The 11,124-nt window shown below is 45.0% G+C and overlaps 2 protein-coding genes across 2 annotated transcripts in view; both read right to left on the reverse strand.

Moving 5' to 3' along the window:
• LOC133272825 (cytochrome b5 reductase 4) overlaps positions 1-6,072 on the reverse strand; it is a 48,288-nt gene extending 42,216 nt beyond the window's left edge. Inside the window, exons 1-3 of the mRNA XM_061460369.1 lie at positions 5,909-6,072; positions 4,512-4,665; positions 1,344-1,444 (exon numbers count right to left, since the gene is read on the reverse strand). Coding sequence (XP_061316353.1) covers positions 1,344-1,444; positions 4,512-4,665; positions 5,909-5,983 — 330 coding nt within the window. The 5' untranslated portion in view covers positions 5,984-6,072. The remainder of the gene's footprint in view (positions 1-1,343; positions 1,445-4,511; positions 4,666-5,908) is intronic.
• A 935-nt stretch (positions 6,073-7,007) lies between these two features.
• RIPPLY2 (ripply transcriptional repressor 2) lies at positions 7,008-10,104 on the reverse strand. The gene is made up of 4 exons (XM_061461781.1): positions 9,937-10,104; positions 9,211-9,759; positions 9,030-9,094; positions 7,008-7,294 (listed from the first exon to the last, which is right to left on the reverse strand). The coding sequence occupies exons 1-4, from the start codon at positions 10,102-10,104 to the stop codon at positions 7,135-7,137; spliced, it is 942 nt and encodes a 313-aa protein (XP_061317765.1). The 3' UTR covers positions 7,008-7,134.
• Between the last annotated feature and the right edge of the window lie 1,020 nt (positions 10,105-11,124).

The following is an 11,124-nucleotide window of genomic DNA, read 5'->3' on the forward strand; positions in this document are numbered from 1 at the left end:
AATTACACTTCATTTTTTAGGAATTTGAGAAACACTAGCAACCTACCAAACCCTTAAAAGCATCAGTATCCGACAGACACAGAATACTAAAGCAGAGGGGATAACAAGAGAAATGCCTCCAGAACAGAAAAGGTATCAGCCAGAAACAAAAAATGTGAACAGCATATTTTAAGTATCTGAACACGGCTTTCCACTCCTATGATGGGGGTGGAAGGGAATAAAAAAATGTATCAAGTATGTATCTGAACTTAGTAACAACTTGATGGGCTTCCCCAGATGTGCCTGATGCCAAGACTCCTGTTAGGGAGTGTATCATCCAACGACCCAGCTACAGAATTCCAGGCCACAACTTGATTCTACATCAACTTTAAGGAGAGAAACTCCAGATTTCTGGAAACCAGAGAATTATGCCCAAATGCAACACTGCATTTGCGAAGGGATTAACCAAAGATAAACTTAAACAACATCAAATCTTTATTTACATTCATTGTTAAAACCATTTTGCAAATAGGGCATAACATACTGTAATAAGCCAACTGTAAAGAGGTAACAGACTTCCTGTTCAAAAACAGAGGAGGTTTCTTTTCTGCTTTTTCCCAGTTTCTCAGACAAACCTTGTGAGCCAAGGAGACTCAAAGAATCTGTTTCTAAAAAATACCAACTCAGTGAATCATCTTTTACAGCACCAGGTTTGCAAGCTATTTCTTACAGAAAACACACCCATTCTGCAGACCCTTCATTTTCCAAGTCTTTAAAAAACATTTAAAGAAATGAAGGAGCCCAACTGATACATTATGATTTCTTCACTGTCAGGTAATAGCAGCCCCAGCATTTTTATTTAGTACTTGACTCCCTGATAATGCAGGGGATAAATTAATGGGTAAAAGAATATTACAAGCATTTTTCAAAAAATTAAACTTCTGAGAAGAAAATGCCTCTCAAACAACAGCAATCAGTTGTTGTAGTGACTTATTAAGAAGGTGGCATCTCAGGCTACTGCTACTTTATTGTTATTTCTCCTAAAAAATAATAAAATGGTCAAATTGAAGCAACATTTCAACATCAAAGTGACATCTTGATTGCTGTCTTCTGGTATGCTTCTTTCAGTAAAGAAGTGCCATTCTCAGCAATAACTCAGTGCCTTTTCTTAGACCTGAAAAAGTTCCTCCGGGAGTAGGGGGAGGGAAAGAAGAGGGGGAGTGAGTGAATGAGTTGCCTGACTGGGTTTAAACCACGACAAGTTCACCATTTCCACTGGAATGTCCTAAAATAATCAGAAAACATGCATTTCCTTTTTCAAAATACCTTTCAATGAGCAAGTGTAATTTGCTGCCAGTTCTCACCTGGTCAAAGAGATCTGTACCATCAGTTCCTGCCGCTTTCATTAGTTCATCCTCACCACCGGGATGATATTCCATATATGGTGTGACATTATATACAAATCCTGAAGAAAATGAAACATAAAAACAAGTAAGCAGCATTTCCACAAGCTCTACAACCACTCCTATCTCCAAAACCAGTGAAAAGTTAATGTATATTCAACAGTGTAATGGCAAATAGTAAACATAGCTGTAACAAATTGTATGACTTCACAAAACACAATGGTATAGAGAACAAGACAAGATGTTCCTACATGGAGATGCCAAACCTATAATGCCATGCCACTTTGTCCAGTGAACATATGAAGAAACCTGCAGGGTTAAGGCTTCAACCTTGAAGGTGAACATGGTATATGCTAGCTAGGGGGTAACTAGGACCAGAGACTGATTTAAACAAAGACATAAAATTGAGCTTGTTAGTGCACAGAACTGTTTTCACTCTCCAATTAAGTTACCCCTGAAGTGCTGTTGTACTTGTTTCTGTATACTCCATCATCTATGGAATAAAATTCCTACAGGAATGAACTGTCCCCCATAAGGACAAACTGCTACCATCAGCAACAAAACTTCAACTCTTCAGATTCAGCAACATAAAAGAACTTAAGATAGTCTATGCTCATTAAAGGCTTATAACTCTGGTACCAAATTTGTCCCAGTAAAAGGGTTCAGCATTCTTTCTGCATTTCCAGGAAGATAAAACAATGCCTCTTCACAGGTCTGAAATCATGAAATCTAATTATTGTTGCTATGCAACCAGAGTAATTAGAGCCTGGAGAATGCAGCTATAAACAGATTTAACTGCAGACATGTTGGTGTTAACAGGACTATTGCAGGCCTACCTAGCAGAATATTTAAAGACACACACATTACCAAAACAGGAAGCTACCAGAAGTGGAACTGCACCAGTGCTTTTGTAAGAAGCTTTTAACACATTAAGAAGTGTACATTAATTACTCCGGACGGAGAGGTAAGCATTCAGCACTGAGCCTGGGGAAGACATACTTGGGAGAATCCTAGTTGGTAAGAACAGCCATCGCAGACAACAAAGAAAAGAAAGATCTCCGCATGTTTTACTGAGCAGATCTTCTGATGATGTATTCACTACGCCATCTTGCGGGCAGCATTGATTACTGCACACACTAAAAGTAACATTGTTACGACCTCCTGACTATTAGTCAGTTAATCAATTTACCATCAAACATGCACGAGCAAAAGAAATCTCATTTATATACCCTTCACACTTTAACTGCCCTGACATCCCACTTACATATATAAATCTCCGTCCTATATGACAGCATTATTTGATGATCATCATACCAGGGTTTTGAACAAAGTTAGCTCTTCTTTTACTTCACTATCCTCTTATCAATTTCTGTCCTAATAGATACACAGTCTAAGTACCATTGCAAAGACTTCATTTAGCTTTTCCACAATGGTGTTATATTGCTACCTGCCCATATATCAGGTCTACAGATAATCTACCAGGATTCTCGGTTATGCTGTTTTTTTTCATTAGTCTGTCAACAAAGAAAAAGCAGAGAGAGGAAAATATAAAGACACATACAAAAGCAGCATGATGGAGTTCTTGTAAAACCAGTATCAGAGATGCAGTCAAGGGGAAATAAGAGATTAAAACCAAAACAGAAAAAGTTTTAAGCAATGATTTTGTATTCAGTAGATGTCCCTTTTTGAGTGAGAAAAACGAATAGACCTCCACAGTAAATAAGCTCTCCTCTTTAACTGTAGTTTTGCTAGCAAGTGCAAGAGCACACAGAGCATTAACAATCGTATTATTTTGTTCAAAAGCCAGTACTGAATGACATTTTACCCTTACTCTCTTATTCCTTTCAATGTCAAAAAAATCCCAGTCACCCTCATAGAGATACTGAACTTCCTTCTGCTGGAGTTCAGAGACGACATTACGACAAATACCAATGTTGTTCCTTACCAGAACAAAGTTACAATTAACAAACCACTCCTCCTACAGAAATGTCACATTAGCTACTCAAGTGTTAATAATCTACCTTTGTAGAAGTGTTGTTATAACATATATAAGGTGATATTGATGTATTTTAGCCTCTAAACAAATTAACCGGAGAGGGAATATTTTGTTCCTTTCTGTAAGACAACTAGGAACTTCATTTTCAGCACTGAAAATACTTACCTAGCTACAGCCATTGCTCCAAAGTTTTGAGCTGAAATTTCATTAAAATAGCAGCATAAATAGAATGGCTTATTTGCCACAGATGTTTGATTGCTAGATAGAAATTATGATTGTTCTGTGTTACAACTGTCATTAGCCCCACTCAGTTTTATGGAGGTTTATACACACTTGCACATTTGTTTCCCAAAGACCATTCCACAGGCCTAAGTAATATTTTAAGTATTTTTATGTCTCTAGATGCCTTAAAGCAATCACTAAAACCAGTCAACTGTTAAGGATAATAAACTGATGTCAGCATTTTCAATGCCTTATTTTTGCTAAGCCCTTGTTACTTGAGGCATTACCTTATATCTTGTGTTTTATTATTTTCATATGTATATTTGGGGCCTACAAGGATGCTGGCAAGGGACTCTTCGCTAGGGACTGTAGTGACAGGACAAGGGGTAACAGATTACAACTTGAAACAGAGGAAGTTCAAGTTATATACAGGGAAGAGGTTCTTTACTGTAAGGGTGGTGAGGCACTGTAATGGGTTGCCCAAGGAAGTTGTGAATGCTCCATCCCTGGTGGTGTTCAAGGCCAGGCTGGTCAGAGCCTTGGGTGACACGGTTTAGTGTGAGGTGTCCCTGCCCATGGCAGGGGGGTTGTAACTTGATGATCTTTTCCAATCCTTACTCTTTTGTGATTCTATGATTCTATATATAAAACAAGCATAAATTATGCTCATTTGGAAGACTTCTTAAGAAAGGTTTGAAAGCAAGAAAATCTTTGGGGCACAAAATCTCTTAACTTGATCCAAGTTCTGCCCAATTATGCCAAAATTACACCCTGCTCAGGCACAGAAGGTGCATAGTTTGTTGTGGCTTTTGGGGAGTGGCTTTTGTTGTTTTTTGTTCCTCCTTCTTTCTTTTACGTACAGAAGAGAAAATGTAGGCAAAAAACACAGAAGGAACATCACAGCAACCAACCTCTTATACATATCCAGCAGTCCTCTTTTTTGTTGTGCTTAGCAAGCTCATCTTCAGTCACTTCAATTAGTCTCCCTTTTAAACCAGTCATGTCTTTCCCACTTTTAGTTAGTCGAATCCAATCCATAAGACTCCTTCCTGGCTTTAAAGGTACCTGAAAAATAACAAACATACAAACACTGTTAAACTCTAAAGTAAAAAAGAACCATTCAAAACACTTTTCTAAACTCCCTAGGAAGAGTCAAAACAAGAAATAACACAACGTGTATTCTTCACCGATATCTGGGAGCCCTACTCAGCAGCAAGGGTGCTTAAGAAAGCACCCTATCTGGTAACCCAGACAAGGGAATTATTGAACATGAACAAACATTTAGATGACTCTTCACAAAGCAAACTGCAGATACCAAGTCCTCCTGTGGTGCTAAAAAGCTTTTACCAGCATCATTTGAGATACAGCCTGGAAACCTATCAGCAACAAGGAAGAGAGATTTGAAAATCATGGCCAAGTAGGACAAGGTAGGAAAGTTCACCTTCAGAGCATTCATAAAGACTTTCTGCAAGCCCTATGGCAACTGGAAATCTCACCCAGAAAAAGGTGGGACCAAACTCTTCCAGCTTACCAGGGATGTAACAGCAATGGTGGGCCCAGAAAGACAGAGCAAAATCTTCAGAATGTCTAGCACCTTCCTTTTCAACACCACCACAGAGCAGGAACCCTTTGATTTGAACTCTTAACAGCGCGGAACAGGGTTAGGGAATGGAGGTCTTACAAAACTGCAGCGAAACCAGAAGCGAGAAAACTAAAGAGCACACAGACCCACATCACTTGATGGTTACTTTAGTCTAAGTACGAGTTTGACTTTCCAAACCTCACATCTGCAGACACCAAGTGCCCCCCAAATCACCCCGTCTTCAGAGTAAGCTGAAAGTCTCCATCTCCGCACAGAATGCCCTGGAGACAGGCTGAGAAGGCAAGAGCAGGAAGCGTTATCACCACCGCCTTCGAAAACGAGAAGTACGAAGCATTTTTCGGCGAAGCAGCCGAGCCCAGGGGCTCTGCCACAGCCGCCGTGTTCCCTCAGCAACTGCTGTAGTAGGAGACCTCTCGAGGGACGCGGCCAGCCGCAACCCCGCCCCAGCCGGAACCGGGGGCCGACCGGCAAGCCCCAGCAGCTCCGCCGACAGGGAAGCTCAGCCGAGGCAGCCGGCCGAAACGCAGCCGGCCAAACACTGGCCTCACCGGGCCCTCCATCCCCCACCAAAGCGTCAGTCACCGGCAGCCCAGCGGCCCGGGCAATAAGCAGCGCTACAGGGCTCTCCGCCGCGGTGCCGGGGAGAGCCCCAGCGCCGGCTGCGATCGACTCCTAGCCCCGCGACGGCGGCCGAGCTGCACCTACCTTAGCGCGGCCGCCTGCTGCCGCCCGCTGTTGGGAGCTGGGCGCAGGGAAAGCCTGCGGCGGCACATTCAGCATGCTGCCGGCCGAGCTGCGGCCTGCGCCCCGCAGGGCAGGGGGGCGGGATGAGCGCTCCAGCGCAGGGCGCAGGCGCGGGACGGGCGGAGCCCGGGCCTGGGCGGGGTTGAGGCGCGCTAGCGGTGGTGTATGTGGAGGTAGTTCTCGCCGGCCGCCCTCTGGGCTGCTAGCAGGAAACCGCCTGGCATTGATCATTCCCCGCTGCCATCGCGAGGCCTGGGGGTACCACTTTAGGACGGGGCGGTGGCAGGTGCGAGGAGAGGGGGTCTGCATACCTCGTACACCTCCTTGTCTCCCCTAGGGAGTTCGTCGTGCGTCGCACTCAAGTCGGTTTAATGTCCAGGTCCCCCAGATACGACGGGGCAAGCTTCGCAGGGATGCTGTTGGCACCACGCCGAGCCAGTCCTGCCTGCAGCAACACACACACGGGCAGCTTCAAGTACGCGTGCTGTCAGTGGAATACAAGTTTTGGCTTTTTTTGTTCCATTAGGGGCTTTGCTTCAGTTACCAAAGCCAAACTCAATCAAAACAACTCATGCTAGACGTTCTCATTTCTTGATCTCCACTTTACAGACTAAAGCAGAGATCAATAGAGTTTCATACTGTATTTCCATATAACAATACAGCACATGTACATGAGAGCACAAGTGGCTCAAAGAAGGGGGTTGCCTTAAAAGCAAGAACTAGAGTAGCAGTTGCACCCTTCTCTCCAACCAAGAAAGAGAGATTTCTCTTTTCCATGTTTGAAACTCCATTGTAACAGCATGAGTGATTAAGAGTACTTAATCCAATGATTCCTTGACATGCTTCCACGTGGAGCCTACTAAATCACAATGAAAATGCTTTCTTTGTGTGTCCTCAAACTTTGAGGAAGTCACATAACCTTTGAGCCCTTTAAAGCACGGCTTCCTTCTGTGCTTCTAAAATTGATGTCTACAAAATATAGGACCGCAGATAAAAATACTAATCAACACCTTCCCTACCTAAAACAGAACAGGAATAGAACAAAGAAAAAAGGTTCAGATAAAATTACAAGACATTTCAGTTTTATTAAGAATAACTTACAAATAAATTATCTTTAAAAATATTATAATACATTTTTATATTAGGTTTAAATTAAGTCTTAGAAGTTGTGTTGGCCTTTCCTGTAGTCAGCAATCTGATGGTGTTCTTGAATCTTGCTCCTGTTCATCATCTTCACTATCTGAGTCTTCATAAAAGGAAATTGTAGCTTGAACTGGAAAGTTTTTCAGAAGTGCTTCGGCTTCCTGATACAAGTAATCATAGCATCTTGATTTGGGCCAAAATAGTCTGAAACAAGAACACAGTATGTTTGCTTATTGTTATTACATATTCTACTTGGAGGCTGACAGACAACAAACAGTGAAATTCTGTTAAGCATCCTACAGAGTTTTTCCTTTACATGCTAAACTGCTTTCTACATTTAAATAGAAAAGAAAATCCCCAGTTTCTCTATTTTTGTCTGAAGAGATAAAAATGCACTTAAAGTGCTGTTTCCACAGCAAAACTGCTGTAAACCCCAAGATCTACTGCATCTGAAACTTCCCACTCCAGTGCCTCATTAACAGTGTTACCTGAGGATCCAATCCAAGCAGTACTACCCTCACTGGAACTATTCCTAGGGAATATAACAGGTGTCAAACTAGATCCCCAATATATTTGGATTAAATTAGGCGCTTTGTTACTGAAGGTCCCCAACCCAGCTGTTTACAATGGTGTGAGACAAATCTCAAAGTCAAAGGAATGATAAAGGTCTAGGAGGATCAGACCTTGACATTTCACCCCTGTCTTTTCAAAAAGAATCATTCTATGATCCAACAGACTCCTCATGGAAGATGCTCCCCGGGTCTAGATTTTTTAATATCATCTGTGTTGTATCCAGAAATTAACATGAAATTGCTGATAATACCATGATTACCAAGGGCTATCAGCTAGTGCTCTAATGTATTGCAATTAATATACTCCACAGTTCCAGTTCCTTTTCAATTGGCATTGCTATTTTGGTGCTCTTTTGCTTACAGTTTGGAAATAGCTGAAAGAAACAGAGAAGACCCAAGAGCTAAGAGACCAGCACATGGCTACATAATAAAATGCTGACTACAGGTTGCTTATAATACAATATTTACATTAAGAAACAGAACTAGAGAGTTTTCTAGCAATTACAAAAAGTTCTTTCTAGGCTACTGTTTAACAGAACACGGCTTCCTTTGAGGCAGAAGGTAACTGACATTTATAGCATGTCTCCATTCCCTGTGTTCCCTTCAGCATTCCTCATCCCCAAGCCCCAGAGCAGTCACAGTGAAGTCAAGGTTTGTGCATCCGTATTTAAAGGATCAGAGCCTAGATTTGGGAGAAAGCTACATCTTGCCTGGAATAAATATTTCTGCAATTACTTTCAGCACCTTGCAACACCTACTGGTACTTCTGAATACAGGCTCTCCTGCAGATTCAACTGTAGTTTTATTTCCTTTTTAGAACTGACAGCTCGGATATTACTACTACCTTCCTCATTAAAGCAGTAATTACATGAATATCTCATCAGTGCTGGCTTAGCCCATATCCTATCATCCTGCCACTCTTTCCCACCTGCTTCCTTGCACCGGCAGGACTGCACAGCAAACTACCCCACCTAGTTTTTTTAGTTCTGAGCACAGGAATGAGTAGCAAGGTGCTTCAGCCAAGTCTGCCATCACACATCAAAACATACCCTAAAACCAACCACATAACTGTGCAACATGTCTAAGTCACGCCACAGCAGCATGCCGGCATCTTATCTTAAATCCCACAAGCGCTGACAGTGATTCACTCAAAGGCCTGTCAGTTCATAAGCACTTGGATGGCTAAATCACTCCGAACAATCTCTACATAAATGCATGGGTGGGAACAAAAGGGGCGGGGGAGCCGCTCGATCAGCCCAGTAACACACTCCCGATGAAGGGACTCTTCCCTCTTTCCCGGCCGCGCCGTACAGCGGGACCCGGTGCTCCCCCGCAAGAACCCGCGGTAGGCCCGGACAGCCACTTACCTGACGGGGTGCGTGTACTGCTCCAGCTTTCGGGAGGCTTCCGCCAGCCCGCAGGGCCGGTGTGGCTGCTGGGGAGAGAACAGAGATCAGCCCACAGGCACAGCACGGCACCAGCCCTCGGGGGGCCCCGCCAGAACTCCATAAACGCTTCTACCGGACCCACCCCGCGTGCCCCACTCACCGCGGCGGAATCGGTGTCGGTACCGCTCCGCCTTACCGCCTCGCCCGGCGCGGCCACCCATGGCCTCCAGAAAGGCGCAGAGCTACGGGACAAGGGTAGGATCGTTAGGGCTGAGCTAGTCCGCGCCCTGCACCGGGCCGAGGCGGCAAGAGGCGAGCACCCCTGTGGGGACAGCGCCGCTGGGGATGGGCAGACACAGGCGCACCCCGTCCCGCCGCCAGCGTCCATCATCTGCCCGTCCATGGCTGCTCGCCTGGCCCTGTTCGCTCCGGGCCTGGAGGGTTTTATAGCCGGCGGCGGAGCCCACCTCCCCCAGCTCGTTTGCCAGCGCCATCCACAAAAAGGTTCCGCGCGAAGGCGCCGCTGTGTAAACACGGGGCGCGGGCACGTGCATGCTCCAAATGGCCCGGGGGCAGCGTAGGGAGGGGGGTTTCGCAAGTCGGTGTTAATCGCACTTGAGCAGACACATGGCTGATGCTCGCGGGAGCGGCGAGCTCCTGTGGGAACAGCGCGGGAGGTGAGCAGCACCGGGGACGGGCCCGGCTCGCTCTCCCGTCCCGTTGTCCGGTGTCAAGCAGCCGCCGGCGCAGCCTTTTGTCTTTAAAACCGTGTTTATTTACCGCCCCGAGCGGCGAAGCAATGCTTGTGGGGAGGAAGGGAGGGGGGGAGGGCGGAACGGAGAACCAGCGGCTCCTCGCCTCCGGGCACCGCGGCCCGCGAGGGTACCGGTACCGCCGCTGCTCCTCGCGTCCAAGCCGGCGGGAGCCGTGGGAACGGGAGCGCTTCCAGAGGCGCCCAGGCAGGGTCCTCGGGCACGGACAGAAGAGTCTCACCCTGGAGGGTGGAGAAAGCGATGCTTAACACCGCGTCACCCCCCGGCACGCACCGTGACATGCTCCCCCTACGATAACATTGCTTTCTTCGTGTGCGCCCACGTACACTGGGTCGGGTTTGGTGTTTGTTTTTTATTTTGTGTTTTATATGTTGTATTTTGACCAAGGAAACCTGATGTCCTTTATTCTTCTTCATGTGGTCCCGCTCCTTCATTCGCTGCCAGCATGAGATGCTGCTGCTACATGCAGGAGGTTTCATGCCAGACTTGTACCGTTTCCATGTTACCTGGTACCAGCAGAGTTTATTCTTATGTCTATTTTCATTTTTCTTATCCTCCCTCTGTCCCCTTTTCTTTCCGAGGTTGCAATCACTGATGCATGGAAGGGGGGTGGAAACAACAGAGTGATCATATATAGGAGCTGGGGTACCAGTAGTAATGCCAGCCCTGGGGAAGCTACAGAGGGCCGGTGGGCTGGAGGTGCCCTAGATGCTGGAGGAGGGCTTCAAACCCAGGTAATTTACTAGTATTTCTTAGGTACCACAACGACGAAAGCACTCTACTCTCGCAATAATTTTGCTTTTATGAGTGTGGCCATAAGGAGTGTGCCTACCTTAATGCTGCCCAAAAATAGCTGCAAAGAGGAAGTTACTTGTACCTTCTCCACAATATCTTTGGCACATTTCACTGAATGGTATCATACATATTAGAAGCTGGGTAGGAAATCTAATCAGATGAATATTTTCAGATCTTTAAGTCAAAACCAGGGGTAGACTGCATCACCTCTCTGAAGAAAAGCAACCTCTTCCTTTGAAAGAGAAATAGATGGAAGAATGCGTACATTTAAGGTTGCACATGCTGTGATACATTCCAACTTCAGCAGTGGATGTATTCTGGTACTGCAGAGATTTTGGCATTTGACCAATTGGAAAAATTTATAATTATGACTTCACAAGTTATTCAAGGGAAAAGCATTACATTGTGAAAAACCTAGTTTAGTAGGACATTAAGGTGGAGCCAAATGTTTATAAGACCAAGATTTCCGGAGTACTTTTGCTGCACTGTGATGTTTGTAGTTGTTT

The sequence above is a fragment of the Pezoporus flaviventris genome, unplaced genomic scaffold (assembly GCF_033815535.1).
Source record: "Pezoporus flaviventris isolate CSIRO_AGI_PZ_B2104156 unplaced genomic scaffold, CSIRO_AGI_Pfla_v1 ptg000031l, whole genome shotgun sequence".
NCBI lineage: Eukaryota > Metazoa > Chordata > Aves > Psittaciformes > Psittacidae > Pezoporus > Pezoporus flaviventris.